General features: G+C 42.6%; 1 protein-coding gene across 1 annotated transcript in view; it reads right to left on the bottom strand.

The window, feature by feature from the left end:
• The window catches only part of psmd10 (proteasome 26S subunit, non-ATPase 10), a 38959-nt gene that overhangs the window by 16889 nt on the left and 1298 nt on the right, over nt 1–20772 (bottom strand). The window contains exon 2 of the mRNA XM_072270931.1: nt 8469–8567. Coding sequence (XP_072127032.1) covers nt 8469–8567 — 99 coding nt within the window. The remainder of the gene's footprint in view (nt 1–8468; nt 8568–20772) is intronic.

Here is a 20772-nt window from a genome sequence, read left to right on the forward strand (position 1 = left end):
GTAAGGAGAAATTGCCTAAAATTCCCACAAGCCAATGGGCAGGATGAATCAAGTTACTGGAAACGTTTGGTTGAAGTTACTGCTGTACAAAGGGGTCACACCAGTTACTGAAAACAAAGGTTCACATACTTTTTCTAACAAATACATATAATATTGGATCATTTTTCTCAATAAATAAACAAGTGTAATTTGTGTTATTTTATTTAATTGGGTTCTCTTTATCTAATTTTAGGACATGTGAAGATCTGATCACATTTTAGACCATATTTATGCAGTAATAGAGAAAATTCTACAGGGTTCACAAACTTTCTAGGACCACTGTAAACCTCTTAACCACGTCTGCATGCCATTATGCATTCTGTTGCTGCCACATGATTGGCTAATTTGAAAATTTCATTAACATGCACCTTTACCGCTGTACCTAATGAAGTGGCTAAAGTGTATGCAATTAAGTTTCATAATTGGACACTTACTTCATGAAGCCAGTGTATTTGTTTACATTCACAGAGTCACACAGCTAAAGCACAGAAAAAGGTTCACATTTCATTCAGAGAGGAGAAACAAGAGACTGCAGAAGCTGGAATCTGGAGTAACACACTAGACACTGGAGGAACTCAGCAGTTCAGGTGATATCTATGGAGGGGAATTGGCAATCGATGTTTTGTGCTGAGACCCTTCATAGAGTCATACAACATCAGTGCTTTCAGCTTGTATTCATCTGCTGCACTCAGACCACAGTCCTCCATACCACTCCTATCCATGTACCTATCCAAAGTTCTCTTAAATGTTGAAATCAAACCCACATCCGCCACTTCCACTGGCAGCTCATTCTAAGTGAAGAAATTCCCCCTAATGATCCCCTTAAACATTTCACCTTTCATCCTTAACCCATGACCACTAGATCTCATTTCAACCTCACCTCAGTGGAAAAAGCCTGCTTGCATTTACCCTTTCTGCACCCCTCACAATTTTTTATACCTCTATCACATTCTCCCTCATTCTTCTATGCTCTAGGGAATCTTTCCTGTAGGTAGGTGACCAAAACTGCAGACGCTACTCCAAATTTGCTCCCACAATGTCTGATACAACTGAAGCCCCCTCACTGGGCTTGTATTGAAACTTGGCTCGTTAGCCAGCTCTGCTCACAGCCACTAGACTCAGTAGTGAGAAAGCCACATTTCTCAAACAACGCATGGCTTGGGTCAGTATGATTTGGGTCCCACCAAACCGGAAAGTTGGGATGTTTCGACTACTGGAACCCCAATTTGAGAGAATGTTGTGTAAATACTGCCCATATGCAATTATCCGTGGGCAAGAAATAACAGATAGTACAGTGCATATAGTGATAAAAAAAAGTGTATTTATTAATTTCAGCTTAATCTAAAGTTATTAAGAAAATAAAAGGGCCCAATATAACTAAATCAGTCTAAATGTGCACAGTGTTGGAGCTCATATCTTCCAAAAGCTGAGTGTGTCCCTTACTCATGGCCTGACTTCTTCCACCGATTACCAGCAGAACTTCCCATCTTGGGCTCCTTCAAACTGTGCCTTCACGTTGGATTGAATCCTATGGCTCTCTCCCCCGATCTTCTCCTCTCTCCATTTCCTGCCTTAAGACGACAAACTCCACCAGTGTTTGTCACAAATCTCTCCCTGCCCAGCTCTCTCTAGAACGTTCTCCTATTCCACCATCCTGATTGGCTGACACAGCATTCCTAAATTGAACATCACAGTCTCTTATCTTTATCTGAAACCCAAACACTATCAGCAGGAAACACTGATTCTATAGAAAGCTACAAAATGAAATACCCTATAGCATTAGCGGTATAAATCTTACCCAGGGCATAACATAACGCAACATCCAAACTTCTGTACTCAGTACTTTGATTTATGAAGGCTAATGTGCCAAAAGCTTTATTTATGACCCTATCTACCTGTGACACCACTTTGAAGGAATTATTGATCTGTATTTCCAGATACCTCTGTTCTACCACACTCTTCAGTGCCCTACCATTCACTATGCAAGTCCTATGCTGGTTTGTTCTGCCAAGGTGCAAGACCTCACACTTGTAAGCATTAAATTTCATCTGCCATTTTCAGTCTATTTTTCCAATAGTGGAACAAGTTCAGGTAATATATTCCTATTCCTTTGTGCTCATCAGGGAATAGGATTTATACTCTTCCAGTTTTGAATGTGAAAATATCCAAGAGAATGTGATGTTTGCCCCAATTCCAAAAGTACATCTCAATGCCAAAGGAAATGAACTTGGAAAGGGAGGAAGATCTACTTGGTACAATTACATATAGGACCACAGAAATAGCAAAGAACAGGAAGGGGATGCTACTGAGAGAAAAACAGCTTGGAGTTAATCTAAAATCAGCATCATATGGCGTCTATAATCATAAACTAAGCCTCTCATCAAAAGGACAGATAGATAGGAAGGTAAATGTTTGGCCAGGACAAATGAATCCATATTGTGGGTCGGTGGCAACAGTAATGGAAGAAGACAGTGATGCATCACTAAAATAAGCTGAACCTGACCAAAATGAGATTAAGATTCAAGTGAAAAGATACCATCATTGGCACTTTGAACAAGAAGTGAGATGTAGTTCAAACAGCAGCTGGCTGAAAGCAAAAGGAACTGGACACAATGATAATAAAGGTCAGACAAGGAAAGGAGAAAGAATATATATATATTTTTTAAAAACTTGGCAGGCCATAAATGACTTTATAGAATAAAGTTATCACTACTTGTCACAGGCCTCCAGTCAGAGAGGCAACCATCTACGATCATTTGTCCCATAAAGCCAATGTTAATTGAATTTACTATCTCATCTAGAATGCCAAGTAACTGAACTTCCTTGACCAACCTCCCAAGTGGGACCTCATCAAAGGCCTTGCTAAAGTCCATGTAAACAACATCCGCTGCTTTAATCAACTTTCTTGGTAACTCCCTTGAAAAATTCTTTGACATGACCAATCATGCACAAAGCTAATTCTGATGATCCCAAATCAGTCTGTCTATCCAAATATTTATATATATCCAGTCCCTTAGAATGCCTTACAGTAAATTATCCAGTGCTGATGTCAGGCTTACCAGCTTAAAATTTCCCAGCTTATTCTTAGAGCCTTTCTTAAACAATGGAACAACATTAGCTATCCTCCAATCTGCCAGCACCTTAACAATGGCTAAGGATGTTTTAAATATCTTTGCTAGGGCCCTTGCAATTTCTGCACTAGCCTCTCACAGAATCTGAGGGGACACCTTGTCAATTCCTGGGGATTTATCCACCCTAATCTACCACCAAAACAGCAAACACCTCTCTCTCTCTCTCTCTGTAATCTGTAAAGGGTCCATGTGATAAAGTTTAAGGGAATGGGGGATTCTCAAATTCCTGTAAACAATGGATTCAGTACTATGTCTGTGACTGCAGTGTGTTTGAATAACGTCTCACAGTTGCTTTCTTTGGAGCAAGGTAAGGGTTAAAGTTCACCCAGATCCACATAAGATATCTCTGGGCTTTTCACACCTTTTGATTTTGACAAAAAGCAGTACCTGATGGAAATTAGACAGAACATTCCTTTCTTAATTAAAGCACAAATTTGATGAATGTTCTTATCTTTGTAATTAAGTTGTGGCTCCAGGAAACCAGGTAGGACATTCTTTTCTTTAATTAAGGTGGCTGGAATGTCTAACAAATTGATTGTACTTTTGTATCAATAGTCCATTGACTTGGCCAGAATGGTTATCAAATTGATTGTTCTTTTGTATCGGTGGCCTTGTATATCGGTGGCCTTGTAACTTCTGACAATTCTGACATCAGGCAGTGAACTTGTAGAACCGCCGGGAAGATGAGAAAGATTCTCTCCCTGATGTCGGGTCCAAGTTCACTCACCGGCTGAGCTCGAAGAAATAAATGGGTGAAAAAAATAAATAACGATCTTTTTGTGCTGTCGTTATTTGATTGAGCAAAGTTGCATTTACACATGAACTCACTGGAGCATTGACTCACTTCTACGGACCTTATCAGTCTCCTGAATAAATGCAGATGCCAAAAAAAATATTTAAGATCCATGCAGAGATGACCACTCTGATCTTCCAGAGGATCAATTTTATCTCTTGCTATCCTTTTGCTCATAGAAGCCCTTGGGATTCTCCTTCACCTTTTCTGGTAGAGCAATCTCATGCCTTCTTTTAGCCCTCCTGATTTCCTTAAGTAGTCTCTTGCATTTCTCATTTTCCTGAAGCACCTCGTTTACTCCTACTGTGCCCCCTTCCAGCTCTGCTTCCCTCCCTGATGAGCTCAATTACTTCTACGCTCGCTTTGACCGAGAGAACAAGGAGGTCACCCTCAAAGCGGATCTCCCACCTGCTGAACTGCCTCTCACACTTTCCACCTCCGATGTTTACGCCACCCTGAGCAGGATGAATGTATGGAAGGCAGCTGGTCTGGATGGAATACCTGGCCATGTGCTCAGAGTCTGTGCAGGGCAGTTGGTCGGGGTCTTCACGGACATTTTTAATCTGTCCCTGGCCCAGGCAGTTGTCCCCACAAGCTTCAAGATCGCCACCATCGTGCCAGTGCTGAAGCATTCCACTGCCACGGGCCTGAATGACTTCCGTCCAGTTGCACTCACCCCCATCATTGCAAAGTGCTTTGACAGACTGGTTCTATCACATCTGAAATCCTGTCTGCCCTCTACCCTGGACCACCATCAATTTGCCTATTGCATCAACAGGTCAACAGAGAATGCCATCTCCACGGCAGTTCACTCTGCCCTGACCCACCTGGACAGCCCCAGTTCTTACGTCAGAATGCTGTTCATTGACTTTAGTTCGGCATTCAATACTGTGATCCCCTCCAAGCTGATCACCAAACTTCGCCAGCTTGGTATCAGCGTATCCCTCTGCAATTGGACCTTGGATTTTCTGACTAACAGACCCCAATCAGTTAAGTTAGACAACCTCTCCTCCTCCACTCTTACCCTGAACACCAGCGTGCCTCAAGGCTGTGTGCTGAGCCCTCTTCTGTACTCCCTTTTAACCTATGACTGAATTCCTGTACATGGTTCTAACTCCATAATCAAGTTCGCAGACGATAACACAGTGGTTGGTCTGATCAGAAGGGATGACGAGACAGCCTACATGGACGAGGTCCAGCACCTGGCCGGGTGGTGAGCTGACAACAACCTGGCCCTTAACACCCAGAAGACCAAGGAGTTCATTGTGGGCTTCAGACATGCCAGGAGTCACATTCACATCCCCATCCCCATCTACATCAATGGAACTGCAGTGGAGCGTGTATCAAGCTTCAAATTCCTTGGTGTCCACATTTCCGAGGATCTCACCTGGTCCTTGAACTCCTCCACCCTGATCAAAAAGGTGCAACAGCGCCTTTATTTCCTGCGGAGCATGAAGAAAGCTCACCTCTGTCCCAGGATACTGACGGACTTTTACCGCTGTACCATTGAGAGCATACTCACCAACTGCATCTCAGTGTGGTATGGCAATTGTCCTGTATCGGATTGTAAAGTACTCCAGCGTGTGGTGAAAACTGCCCAGCGAATTATCTGCACCCAATTGTCCACCATTGAGAACATCTACCATAAATGCTGCCTGGGCAGGGTGAAAAGCATTATCAGGGATGCATCTCGCCCTAACCATGGACTTTTTTTTTTACTCTCCTCCCATCAAGAAGGCGCTACAGGAGCCTCCACTCCCACACCAGCAGGCACAGGAAGAGCTTCTTCCCTGAGGCTGTGACCCTGCTGAACCTCTCATCACAGCACTAAGCAGTATTGCATCAGTATTGTACTGGCTCAGTACTTTTATATTTGTGTGCTGTAGCGCTTTTTTTATTCGCAGTTATTTTGTAAATCACACTATTCTTTGCATTTCTGGTCAGATGATAAATGCATTTCATTGGCTTTGTATCTGTATTCGGCACAATGACAATAAAGTTGAATCGAATCTAATCTAATCTATACCTGTTATACCTTCTTCTTTTTAACCTGGACTTCAATATCTCTTAAAAACCAAAGATCCTTAAACCTGTTATCCCTGCCTTTTAATCTGACAGGAATATTCTGCACTCTCAAAATTTGACTTTTGAAGGCCTCCCATTTACCAAGTACATCTTTACCAGAAAACAGCCTGTCCCAATCCAAACTTGTCAGATCCTTTCTGATACCATCAAAATTGGCCTTTCTCCAATTTAGAATTTCATCCCAAGGACTAGATCTATCCTTTTCCATAATTATTCTGAAACTAATGGCACTATGATCATTGCGTACAAGGTGTTCCCCTACACAAACCTTTATCACCAGCCCTGTCTCATTCCCTCATAGGGAATTTTGTATCACACTCTCTTTAGTTGGGAACTCTATACGCGAATTAAGGAAACGTTCCTTAACACATTTGACAAACTCTATCCCATCCAGCCCTTTTACACTATGGGAGTCCAAATCAATATGTGAAATCATCTACTATTACAACCTTGTGTTTCTTGCAACAGTCTATGATCTCTCTACAAATTCGCTCCTCCATTGTAGATAGTAGACTGTTGGGTGCTCTATAATATAATCTCATTGACACTGTCATTCTTTGCTAATTCCTCAGTTTCACCCATATAGCCTCAGTAGCCAAGCTCTCCAGTCTGTCCTGTCTGATGAGCACTGTCATTAAGTTTTCCCTGACTGGTAATGCCACCATTTCCCCTTTTAATCCCTCTCCCTCTCTCTATCAGGTTGAAAACAACAGAACCCTGGAGCATTAAGCCCTCCTGCAACTAAGTCTCACCTGGACATTTCGTTTCCACACTCCCACAAAGTCCACACTTGTGTGGGTTGGGCCCACACTCTCCTAGATCAGTGGGCCCCAACCTCCGGGCCGCGGACTGATACCGATCCACGAAGCATGTAGGAGTGCAGTGGTAGCCAGGACGCACCCAGCACATCTGTATGCAAAACTAGAAATCAGGGATAAGGAAAAACTTTACACTCTGTTTCCCTTCCCTCAGATGGTAGGGAAGGCAGGGTGTCTGCTGTGGTGAGTATTTCCAGCACTTTATTTTTTTTTAAAATTCTTTTTTCTTTTTCAAATTTCTAGCATATGCAATTCTTTCTTAATTTTCAGTTCAGTTTCAAAGAAGGTGGAGAGCTGGATGAACAGAGTGAAGGGAATATCTGTGTTAAGGCAAGATCAGGGCTGCATGGGAATAAGCTGTGGAAGTCCTCTGGTCAATGGAGCAGTTAGGGTGTGAACAGTTAGGAGTACAGGTCTGTACAGCATGCTCAGGCTGTGCTAATGGATAGCAAAAACTAAACCAATATTACATACAGGTGACTTGCATCAGAAATAGGAAGGTCAGATAAAGATAAAGTTGTCAAAGTCACTATCAAGACTGGAAAGCTGCAGCATGCACACCTGGAAAGTAAGGTGCTATTCCTAAAGATTGAAAGGGCTTCATAATAACAGCGCAGAACATCTCAGACAAATAGGACAGAGGGAGAATGGGATGGAATATTAAAGAGGTTGGCAAAAGGAAGCTCAGGGTCCCAAGGTCCTGTGAACTAATCAAAAGCGTTCATAAAGCATTTCCAGTATTTTCTGTTCAAATCTTAAATTGGCTTGAATGAGAATCATTTATCTTAGACATTAGCCACATATTAATTGCAAGACCGTTTTACAAGGATGTTTAAAATTTTGTTTCACAGGAAAAAGTGCAAACTTTTTTTTTGTAAAAGCTAAAATTGAGCAATTTACCATCCCCTTTGCTTCTTAAATATTTGCACTGCATCCTCCATCAAAATCTATTCACTATCCGATCCTGCAACAAGATCAGTTCTGCTTCTATTTTAGGACCGTCACAGTTCACAATAATGTGTGGAAATCCAAGGCTTTATGTAGTTCCAATAGTTGATCACCATCCATTTTATGGTGATTATGTAAAAACACAACAAGTTTCACTAATAAACCATATTCAATATTATAAAAATGATCAAAAACAATTTTAAGCCGTGAAATAAACAATGGCAGATAAACCAAAAGCTTATCAACAGGTATGTCTCCTCTGCTAAGCAATTAAAAAAGCAAATTATTCCCCATCTGCCCCACTGGTTATTATGGCTTCTGCCCCCAGTTCCTTTCTAGTCCTGGTGCAGAGTCTTGGCCCAAAACATTAACTGTTCATTCCCCTCCATAGACACTGCCTGACCTGCTGAGTTTTTCCAACATTTTGTGTGTTGCTCAATAGTTCCAGCATCTGCAAAATCTCTTTATCACAGTATAATGAAAGTGGGAGATGGGCAAGAGACAGGATGTGTAGGAATCCAGAGTGCCTGGAGGATTGTGCTGGTAGAGGAAACAAATGTGAAAGGCATGCCCATGGAGGAATTTTGACAGATGAAGAATTGCAAAATGGAACAAAGCCACAAGGAATAGTTGCAGAAGAATTAATCAACTTACATCATCTTTAGGATCTACTGGTATTCCCAGGCTTAGCAGAAAGTCTACAACGTCCTTGTGTCCGGCTGAGCATGCCCAATGCAAAGCTGTCCTGCTATCCTATGCAAATACAGAGAAAAATAATTCAAATAATCCGCTTAACATATTGAATGCACAGATTTACTGTAACTGATTTTGCAAACATCTGAAGCTATAATTATCATTGCTATGTATAAGGTAAAGTTAGATTTAGAAGTGCTTTGAAGTCAATGCATTATTTTAATATAGGCATCCAGGATAGACAGAAGGATCCACAGCCATACTAGCATGGTGGTTAGTGTGACTATGGCAGCTCAGAGCGCCAGAGTTCGAAGTACAATCCCAGCAACATCTGTAAGGAATCCACATATCCTCCCCATGGAAGGTGTGGGATTCCTCCGGGACATTTGGTTTCCACCCACAGTCTAAGGATGTACCAGGTAGGTTAACTGATCATTGGAAATGTCCCACAATTAGGCCAGTGTTAAATCAGGGTCGTTGCGGGCTGCTGGGCAGTGCAGCTTAAAGGGCTGGAAGGGCCTATTCCACATTATATCTCTAAATAACATAAAATAAACAAGAAGGGGTAAATAAAATCATCTTTTCTGGTAAAAAGTAGGATTGAAAAAATTGGAATTAAACACAAACTCAAGACTGACACTGCAATACACTACAACAGTGGCGCCCAACCTCTGCGCCGCAGACCAATACCGGGCCACGGCCCAGAGGTTGGGGACCACTGCACTACAGTGCTCAGGGAGTAAAGTTGGATGCTAAAACTCCTAGCGTGTCTGGTGTGTCTATTATAGTAATTTTTATTTATTAAAGTAGTTGTACTGTGTGGGGTTTAATATAATAGTATTAGTAATACTACAAAACCATCAGGAGAACAATTATATAATAAATAAGAACACTAATAAGTGTAGTGGGAATCACAGGAAGAGCATAATGTGAAATGATTTTCTTGACACAATCAAAGCTGACAATTTTTAAGGTCTGCAGAATACATGGAGCATAGAGACAAATATCTTGAATATTCAAAGCAAAGGAATATTTAATCCAAGAAAGATTAAGATAGAAAAATAACTACTGCAGCATCATCTTGTCTTCAAAAGTAAAGATTATTTGAGCTATTGAAAGATGCCTTGAACAAATTCAGATGGACTGATAATTCACACTAATACTACTAAATAAGTGTTCACTCCAAGCCATGACACAAGTTGAACAATATATTAGAAATTACAAAACAGAATACTAGATAGAATAAGGAACTTAATATTGGGAGCAACAAAACAATCTACTAGAGGATAAAGTTGCTGAGGAGATTGGTATAAGAGATAGAAACCAACTCACCTACTTCTCTCCCCTCCACCCCAACCCAGAGTTCCTCCAGCAGTTAGTTTGTTGCTCTAGATTCCAGTGCTGGCAATCCTTTGTATCTCCTCTGAACTTTAATACAAGTTGCCCTGACAGATGGTCATAACTACTATCCTTAAGAGTCTATGACAGTCAGCAACCTTTCCCCTTAAACTTGGAATGATAATCACTAAGTTCTGACTTTAAAATAAGGTATCATTAGCTGGAGCAAAATAAAATTCCAGGTGCTGGATATCTGAAATAGCAAAATGATGTAGATGCTTATCATGACAGACAATATTCACGGTGAGAGGTTGGTAATACTTCATTAGATTTGATCTAATGAAACAACAAAGTCATCGATCTGAAATGTTAATATTCATTCTCTCTCTATCTCTCTCCAGAATCTGCCTTACCCGCTGAATAAGTAGAGTAGCTGAAACAAGGTACTCAAAGGGAGCACGAAGGTGATCTGTATGTTTATTCTCATATAGGATTCACAGGACAGGTCTGGAAATCAACAGTGCTTCTTACCAATTTGATAGAAATTTCTGTCATTATAGGTTAGTAGATCAGGTTAGACTTCACCCACAGACCATAAGACACAGGAGCAGAATTAGACCATTTGGCCCATTGAGTCTGCTCTGCCATTCAATCATGGCTGATCCATTTCTCCCCTCCTCAACCCATTCCCAGGCTTCTCCCCGTAAGCTTTGATGCTTGGCCATCAAGAACCTATCAATCTCTGCCTTAAATATACCTAACGGTCTGGCCTCATTGGCTGCCTGTGGTAACAGATTCATCACCCTCTGGCTAAAGAAATTTCTACACCTTCCTTGTTTAAATGGACGCCCCTCTATCCTGAGGCTTCGGTCTGCCTCTCTACCAGTTCAGACCCACGGAATAATTGTCAAACACAAAATTACATACTGTTTATTAGCAAGCTTGCGTCATTCAGTTGAACTACAGAGCCCCGCTCATAGACCCTGGGAAAATCTGCAATCAATTGAGCCCCAAGTCTGGGGCTGCTTGTTAAACATTCGTTATCACATACATATCTAATTGTTGCTAGGCATCCTTGGCAGCTTTCTCATGCACAAGCACTTCTTTGTTCATTAGTTATCTTCGAGCATTATTCTCACAGTCAGTCAGGTTTTAGCCGTTTTAGTTCTGCATACAATTCCCCATTCCCTCCTTTTGTCAGTCCATGATTATCAATGTTGGGGTTATTGTACATCTTAATTTTCATATTCGTGCAAGAAGGATGCATAGAAACCCTTGGGATAAGCCAAAGGGCTTTCCGCATCATCGTAGTCTCCATCCTCATCATTTGCACCTTGATCTCTCTGTCCCCTTCCTTCTAGGGGGACTCCTTGTATAAATACCCCTGCGGGTGTAGAGCAAAAGCACCGGCTGACAAAGGGCCAGAAACATCGCAGAAGTGCAATAAGTATGAGTACTCCTGTGATGACGATAGCATAATGTAGCAGTATACCGCTCCATCCTGCGAAGATGTCACTGAAGGGCTACCATCCCCCTTTTGAGCTAAAGCCATGTAGGTCGGCCCCAATTTTCCAGATTTTATTTACCTCCTTTTGAATGTGAACGGAGACAGAGGTAATGCTCTCTGATTCATCTGGGATGTAGGTGCAGCATTCTTGTCCTATAACGGCACATGCACCTCTTTTTTCGAACAGAACAAATCAAGGGCCATTCGGCTCTGTAAAACTGTTTGCCACAGCGCCATCATTTCAGCGGTGACGGCCCTCACTTGATCCTTGACGCTATCCATAGCCTTACTGGTACTATTGGCCATCTCCTCCAAAACTGCGGCCAGGTTGATGAATTCCCTTGAATTGCGGGCCGCTCTGTAGAAGGGGAAAGCTATCATCCACAAGCGCTCCAGTTGTGAGATTCCTCGCTTTTGTTGTAGGAGGTAAGGGTGCTGGTCCAGGGCTTTCAGCGTTCCCATGTGGGGTACAACGTAAGCCAGGAAGCAGCATCCCATCCAGTTTCTGCTCTCTCCTGGGAGCCACAAGCAGGACCTTTCTCCACAAACCCATTGAGTTCCATTCAGGGGGCGCAGTGGTTCAGCCATTGTATAAATGGCACAAATGCTATTGCCCAGAAAGTAAGGCCCCTTTACCTTTGAAATTACAGTAGAAGATAGTATTCACTAGTTGGTCAGATCTGACAATGGTGGAGGGCCATTATGACCTCCTCTTTTTCCAGGGAGGGAAGGAATATACCAACCATCAAAGCAGTGGCACCCACAGTCTCCAATCGCATCACTGGTGCAATTTTGCACCTCACTAGTATGAGTGTCATTAGAAAAGGCACAGACAGATCGTTGCTTGCTGTTGTTCAATGGAATGGCTATTAGGGGGACCCCTATCTTCCCAAAGGGAGGAATCGTTGCACACGTCCAGCAGCCAGATGAGTTAGCTTTCCCAGCATAACTATAGCAAAACGACAGGAAGGGGTTTGGCTTGGTTATTACAATACAAGTGTTTAAGATTACAAGTATAAACAGTAATAGCTTAGTCATGAATGCACACGTTTGACGTGTCCTAGCTATGTCCATTTTGGAAGTCCTTGGAGTTTGACTGCCATCACAGTGGTCAGTAACACTTGGTAGGGTCCTTTCCAGCAAGTCTCAAGCATCTTTCTAAGATGGTTCTTTACGAGAACAAGGTGTCCCGGGCGAACTCGATGTTCACTTTCCAGTTTCCCTCCTTCCTGGTGGGCATCCTTCACCTGTGAATGCAAGACCTGGAGAGATTTGGTTAGTGCCAGGATATACCCTATAATTTCATTCATCTCAGGTAATTTTGGGGTCGGCAAGGCAGCCTTCCAGGGGGTTCATAACAGTCTGCCATGTACTATTTTGACAGACTATGTTTGGTCTGATAACGAGTTCTCTTCTGGAACAAGACTATCAATAGCACTTTGAGCCAATTTGACTGGTTTCTTGTTCTAATTTAGCCAACTTGTTTTTCAGTGTCCCATTACCTCTTTCAATCAGGCTAGTGGCCTGCGGTCTATGGGGGCAATGGAATGTCTGTTTAATCCCCAGAGCCTGGCATAATTGGATATTAATCTCATCCACAAAATGAGGACCATTGTCAGATAAAACTTGCTCTGGTACCCCGAATCTGGGAATGATTTCTTTCAACAAAATAAACACCACGGTATTGGCTTTGTTGGGATATGCTTCAATCCATCTACTAAAAACATCAAGAATTACAAGACGATACTTATACCAGTGCACACGCGGTAATTCGATAAAATCGAGTTGTAGTTGGCAGAAAGGGTCTCTTGGCAATGGGGTATATCCTTTTGGGCATGGGGTGCCTTTTCCTGGATTATGTTCTTGGCATATCAGACACTGTCTGGCAACATTCCCTGCTACTTTCACCAGATCTGGATTCCACTAGGAGTCCAAACACTGCCTTACCATTCCTTCCTTGCCAAGGTGAGTATTGGTAAGTAGAAAATCTACAATATAACCCAGTATAGTTTCAGGGACGCAGACATGAAGGGCAGGAGTAAGCCAGAGGTCCTCGGTCAGTTAGCAAAAACATCCAGCCGATTCCCAGGTGGCTTTCTCTTTTTCAGAGGCGTCCCTCGGTAAAACACGCACATCCTCAATTCCAGGCGTACCCTATGATTCGGAAACAGAGGATTCAGTTTTTCCCTGGCGATTCATCACTTGGGGAACAATCAGTGCTCCGGTAAAGGCAGCTTGTTTTGCAGCTGAGTCAGTTCTGTTGTTTCCACAGTCAGTCTCAGTCGTACCTTTAGGGTGCGCAGAGCATTTAATAATGGCCAATTGTGAAGGAAGACAGATGGTGAACAAAAGGTTGTCAATGTAAACTTTATTAATGATGGGCATACCAGAGGAAGTGATGTAACCCCGAGCTTTCCAAAGTTGGCCAAAGTCATGAGTGACTCCAAAGGCATATCTAGAGTCTGTAAAAATATTGGCAGATTTTCCAGTGGCTATGACGCATGCTCTAGTGAGTGCAAACAGTTCAGCTTGCTGCACCGAGTGTGGAGAAAGAAAGGAAGCGGACTCCACAGTTTCTATGTCAGAAACAACTGCACAGCGGTGGCCTTTGTTGACTATAAAGGAGCTTCCATCAAGATAGGAGACTAAATCCAGGTTAGTTAGGGGGACGTCAGTCATGTCAGGTCAGGCTTCTGTCAATTGCTGATTTATTGTTGCACAATCATGGGGTGGTGAATCTAGAAGCTCAGATGGGCATTCTAAAAAAGTGGCAGGGTTCAGAGTAGAACAGGGGAAAAAATGGAGAAGGGGGTTCTGTAGGAGAAGGACCTCATATCTAGTGTGGCGGGCCTGCATAAGGCCTTGAGTTTGGCGGATGTTCATCAGGACAACTATGTTAGTTGTAATGTTAGTTGTGGCCAGAACCATATCATATACTGGAGGGAAAATTTGAGTACAGGGAGGCAAGCCAAAAGCTACGGGATAAGAGTTTCTTGGAGAAGGAGGCAACAGGTCGTTGTCAATCCCCATGGCTCTGGGAGAGGACAGCAGTGGCACAAAACTCCTTGACTGTCACACAAAGTACAAAATGGCGATCGTATAGGGGCTGGCCCAAGGAGAGGTGCAACAACAGGGCTTGCTGGAGGGAAGTAAAATCTTGTGGGGCCTGCTCTGAGAGTTAAAAGGGAGTCTCACATTTGGGCGAGGAATAAGGAGTGAGGGATTTGGTGAACAGGGCAACATCGGGAATCCAAGTGCGGCAGAAATTGACAAGGCCCAGGAATTTACGCATCCGAGTCTGTGTAGTGTATTAACAATGGGGGTTAATTAGCACAGGTCAGGGGCTAAATCTGGCACCTTCTGGTCTATTAACATCTGTACTACATTGGTGCCATACTTGATAACAAAACCTTTTAAAAAACAAACAAATCTTTTTTTCTGGCAAACTAACATGCTAGCTTTTTTTAAAAAGTATAATGTAGTGTCCTTATCTTTGTTCAGAATTGGACAAAATTAAAAATCAACCTTTCCTCACAAGAAATATTAAAATATGGAAGATTGCTCTGAAATGTTGTGTACTAAAATTTAAATGAACTTTTTCCCTTTAGATGGCCTTTGTGGTTTGCTTTGAAAGACTGAACTATGACACTTCTTTCTGACAAGGCCATAGATTGTCAATACAGCTACAATGATAAATAAAAAATGTCTTTATCTGATTTATAGCTTTCCTAGATATACCTTGCCTTTGTGAAACTAATTTTAAACAGCTTTCTGAAGCTTGAGTGGATTCTGACCATTTCACATTGTTGACTTTAACCCTGTCGGCCACCTTGCTGGGCAGGGCTTGGAGCAGGACAGCACAGTACTATGGGGCGGGTTTCCTGCTGCGTACAGTAGATCTCCCGATCGTGCAGAATGAACGGCATTGAAGCGTTCTAGGAAATCATCAGGGATCTCACCTTTCCTGGGTTTACACTCTAAGACCTTAGTTACATCTATGGAGGGGGCCAGAACATGGGACAAGGTGTCCAATATATTTTCAATCATCTGCCATTCTGTTTGCCCAGTCACGATTAACAGGTCATAGTTGCCATGTCGGAGCCGAGTGGTGAATTGTGTCTGATCAGTAGGAGTAAGGGCGGCCATAGCCAGAGGGAACAGATCTCGGGAGTTAGCGGAATAAATAGTCAGAACAGTTCTTAAATAATTACAGAACCCTTGGAGGTCGACATTTTTGTCAGGGGCGGCATTCAGTATACCAGAGTTTGGAAGGGGTCCAGGGCTTATGGATTTACATAGTAGGTGTTCGTCCCAATAAGACCAATGGACCTTGTCAGGGGTCCAGTCCGGGACAAGTCCAGTCTGACTGCGTGTGCGGGCAGAAACGGGTACTGGACTTCCCAACCGTTCTGGAGGAACTACATCGGTTGGTGGTGATGTAATGACTGTCGAGTTGGCGACTGAGGCACCAGGGCGAGAGCCTTATGGGGGTGGGGAACCTGACCGTGGTAAAATAGGCGCCAACGCAGTTGTGGGTAGCACGGCAGGATTATGAGGTCGCCTTACCCATTCCCAATCATCATCAGTATCATTTGGGGAAAACTGGTTGGTATGTCTGGATAGCACAGAATTATTTTTATTTTCCGTTTCCCTTTATTCATTCTTACATGGTCAGTATGTTTTGTCTCTGATACAATTTCTTTCCCCGTCTCCTTTGTCTGTTTCTGTCCCTTATCCCATTCTTCACAAATCGCTCTCAAATCTTGCCATCTCCTAGGATTGCCTCTTTTGTCATGTACATCTATCCCTCTTCGCTTAGCGTTATCGGTCCAACAATTTAATTTATGTCTTCTTTTATTTCTGCCACTTGACACCATAGGCCAATCAGGTAACCATACTCTTTCCCTGTTCCTCCTGATGTATTAAATTTAAATCAAATTGTCTTTTCCCAAACATTCAGACAAGAAGACTCGAACTTCTCGTTATTCCAGGGTACTCCAACCACCAGTCTTGACTTTCTGGAAGACTCAAAACTTCTCAGTTATTCTGAGGGACTCAAACCACCCGTCTCCTCTTTATTCCCTTTAGGTCCTGTCAGTGGATTTTCCCCGCCAAAATGAGGGAACAATCACTGTCATCAGAGAGCAGAGAGGAACCAAGGTTAAAGCTTACCTTGTGGGCCCATTCATCTCTGGTTCACCCCAACAGTCTGTTCGTCCACTTCTTCAGTTTTAGCAAGAGGTCTACCACAATTGGGACCCTGCTTGCTACTGTGCCAAGATGTCAGTCTGCCTCTCTACCAGAGGACTTTAGGTTCGGACCCAGGGAATATTGTCAAACACAGTTTACTTAAAATTACATACTGCTTACACTGGACAACAAATTTTTTCAAAAGTGTTGCTTCCTCAGAATTTTTATTTTTTGTTTATGATAGACTGCATGAAGATGAACACAAATATAATTTCAGACTACTTGTATCTCGTAGGAATTTGGAGAAACAACAAATTAACTTATATTGAATACAGGTGCATATTCCTTTATCCTAAATTCTGAAATCCAAAAAGCTCTGAAAACCAAAGCTTTTTCGCCGACAGCTGACGTCACTCAGGTGTGACGTGGCAGCACTAGCAGAGGCCGCCAGACGTCAGTTGTGGCTCAGCGCTTGTACTGGTTACACGTGCATTTGCTGTTCGCTGCCATTTTGTGTTCACTGTTGACTTTGTGTTTAATTTCACTGTGAAAATGTCAAAAAGAGTTACAGATACCCTTATGGGTAACCATGAGAAAAGGAGAAGGAATCTTCTCTATCAATAACGCAGAAAGTGGAGTTATTGAAGAAGCTTGATCGTGGTGTGTATGTGCGGCGTTTTACTGAAGAAAATAGTGTCGGAACTACCGCTGTATATGATTTAAATAAACAGAAAGACAAGTTACAGAAGTTTTATAGTGACAGTAACAGTGACATTCTACATTTATTCCAATAAGTAATTTACCATGTGTTTGATTCGGTTCGTTTGAAGCTGTATATTTTTATGTTTTATTGAATGTTTTTGTTGGAAATAAAATTCCTTCGTGTCATTATTCCCTAATCAATACAGTATAACAACTATTCACATAGCATTTACATTGTATTAGGTATTATAAGTAATCTAGAGATGACTTAAAGTATACGGGAGGATGTGTGTAGGTTTGGTGCGCCACTGGGTCTTAAAGTCCACCACACACACTGAGATAGGTTAAATAAGGGACTTGAGCATACATGTTTTTTGGTATCGGGGCGGGGGGGGGGGGGCGTCTGAAATCCGAAAAATTCTGAATTCCGAAATGCAACTGGCCCCAGGATTTCGGATAAGGGATTGTGGACCTGTATGATGTATTTAATTGCATAATGGTGCTGATGCTTTGCAATAGTTCAACTAAGTTAAAAATATTTTGTTAATGACTTTCATTTGTGCTCAGTGTCTGAGGCTTTTCGCTTAAGTGTCCAACAATAATTCAGCAGCATTGATGGATTCCAATTGCCCTGGTATCTTTTCTTCATGACCGCAATGTTCTGCTGAAACCTTTCACCATGCTCGTCACTAACAGCACCAAGCTTTGCAGGGAAGAAGTCTAAACGGGAATACAGAAAATGAATCTTTTGTGACATGTTGCATTTCATGGTTTTATATGCTTCAAGCATGCTTTCAACCAGCTGCCTGTAGTTCGGTGCTCTGTAGATGCCAAGAAAAATTTCAACAACTTCCTTGAATGCCTTTCAAGTGATTTTCTCTGGTCCCACTAGAAATTCTTCAAATTCCCTGTCACTGTGATTTGTGGACCAACAAAAGTGCTTTCCTTAATCTTGTGCTTTCCTTAATCTTGGCATCAGTTATTCTGGGAAGCATCTGTCTCAAATATCAAAATCCTTCATAAAAATGTTTGTGCCTGGTGATAGCAAATTCCATCCTTACAGTCCTGAACCCAATAATTATTATTAAAACCTGTTCTGCTATGCAGCAGCTGCACTGCTTAAGCATGCCTGGACAAGATAGGAAACTTTCCAGCTTATATTGTAGGCAACATTTTAATTGACTTGAATTATGAATTGAAATAATAAGCACAAGTTTATTTAAAAAATGGTGAGCGATAGGGAACCTTCATGGTGATTTTCATGATCAGTAGCCCAAAATTCATAAGATACATCTAAAGGTATTCAGGAAGCAAAATATTTGTTGTCCAGTGTTATTAGCAAGCTTGAGTCACTCATTTGAACTACAGAGACCCCAGTCATAGAGCTTAGGAAAATGTGCAATCAAGTGAGCCCCGAGTACTGTCTGGGGCTGCTTGTTAAACATTCGTTATCACATGCATACTCTGATTGTTGCTAGGCATCCTTAGCAGCTTTCTCATGCACAGGCACTTTATTCATTATTTATCTTCGAACATTATTCTCACAATCAGTCGAAACAAGTCAGTCAGGTTTTAGTCCTTTTAATTCTGCATGAGTGCCCTCTTGTCCTAGACTCCCCCACCATGGGAAACATCCTTTCCACATCTACTCTGCCTAGGCTTTTTAACATTTGAAAGGTTTCAATGAGATTCGCCCCCCCCCCCCACAATCCTTCTAAATTCCACTGAATACAGACCCAGAGCCATCAAACATTCCTTGTATGATTACCCTTGCATTCCCGGAATCATCCTTTTGAACCGCCTCTAGACCCTTTCCAATACCAGCACATCTTTTCTTAGATGAGGAGTCCAAAACTGTTCACAATACTCAAGGTGTGGTCTCCCAAGTCCCTTTGCATCTCAGATTTTTGGATTTCTTCCTCATTTAGAAAATAGTCTGCACATTTATTTCTTCTCAGTCAGTCAGTGGGTGCCGTCCTGAATCCGGGGTTGGCAGCTATGCACCTCCATCTTCCTCAATCTTGCGACAGCACCACGTACAGCCTCTCCTCCAGTTTGTTCTCGCTGGCTGTCTTGGCACCACCTGTCATCGCCCCGCCAAATTCGAGCCCGAGGCCGTGTCGGCCTCCAGCCACGGCCGCTTCTTCGAGCTCGGCCGTTCCTCAGGCGGAGGCCTTGGGCAGGTCCGGGCACACGGTGCAGCGCCCAAGTTCATCATGTCTCTTCTAACTAGGTGCATAGCATACGATTCGTAGATACATGGTGAGGCTTTAATCTCTTCCACGGAAAATGGCCGTTGGCTCACAAGGAGCTCATCCGCCCTTTGTCAGTCTTATTTTTCTTGTTCCTGATGGGTATCCTCACACCCTCCACACCAGACTAAGTCCGGTGGGGGAGCCGGCCCAAGTCGCCGACCACTCGATCAAAGTGCATGACCATGCATTTTCCAACACTGTATTTCATTTGCCACTCTCTTTCCCATTCTCCTAATCTAATTCCTTCTGCAGCCTACCTGTTTCCTCAACACTACCCGCTCCTCCACCAATCTTCGTATTATCTGAAAACTTGGCTACAAAACCATCTATTGCATCAAATAAAATCAATATACAGCATAAAAAGCGGTCCCAATATCAACCCTGTGGAACACCACTAGTCACCGGCAGCCAACCAGACAAGGATCCTTTAATCCTGACTCGCTGCCTCCCACCAATCAGCCAATGCTCAACCACGTTAATAATTTTCCTGTAATACCACGGGCTCTTAACTTAGTAAGCAGCCTCATGTGTATTTGGATACAGATTTGGCATCTAGTACATCTTATTCTATAAAACAAACTTGGTATCTTACATTAATAATATTTAAAAGAAACCAATATTTTAGAAGAGGATGCATCCAGAACAATAGGATTTCCTTTTGCATTCATTATAGTAAGCTATTTGTTCCACGGGCACTGCTGGGGAACATGAGATGATTGCTTCTGTCTTAGGAGAATTTTCCAAACTGGTCTCAATGTGAGAGGTGATATATCATCCAAAACTAAAGCCAGAGAAACAGATTGAATGATCCATTCACTAATAGCAGCACACATTTATTGGGAAGAGTCATCCCCATCCTCAACAACAGCCAAGCCCTGCAGGCAAATGCTAAAGACAGAGCTGAAGAATTCACATCCCTTCTAATTTAGAAGCTTACAGATAATCCACATCTGGAGTCTTGCTTTCAATTCTGGTTTCATCATTACAAGGAGGATGTGAAGGGCCATCCTGGACTTCGGGAAGTTGAAGTCGAGGGAACATCCACCAGTCCTCATCGAGGGATCAGCAGTGGAAAGGCTGAGCAGTTTCAGGTTCCTCAGTCAGCATTTCTGAAGATCTATCCTGGGCCCAGCATACTGATGCAAATACAAAGAAGGAATGCCAGAGATGATAGTTCATTAGGAGCTTGAAGAGATTTGGTATGTCACTAAAGACTAGCAAATTTCTGCAGATGGTCTGTGGAGAGGCTCCTAAGTGGTTGCCTCGTCGTCTG

Source organism: Mobula birostris, chromosome 10 (genome assembly GCF_030028105.1).
Source record: "Mobula birostris isolate sMobBir1 chromosome 10, sMobBir1.hap1, whole genome shotgun sequence".
Classification (NCBI taxonomy): domain Eukaryota; kingdom Metazoa; phylum Chordata; class Chondrichthyes; order Myliobatiformes; family Myliobatidae; genus Mobula; species Mobula birostris.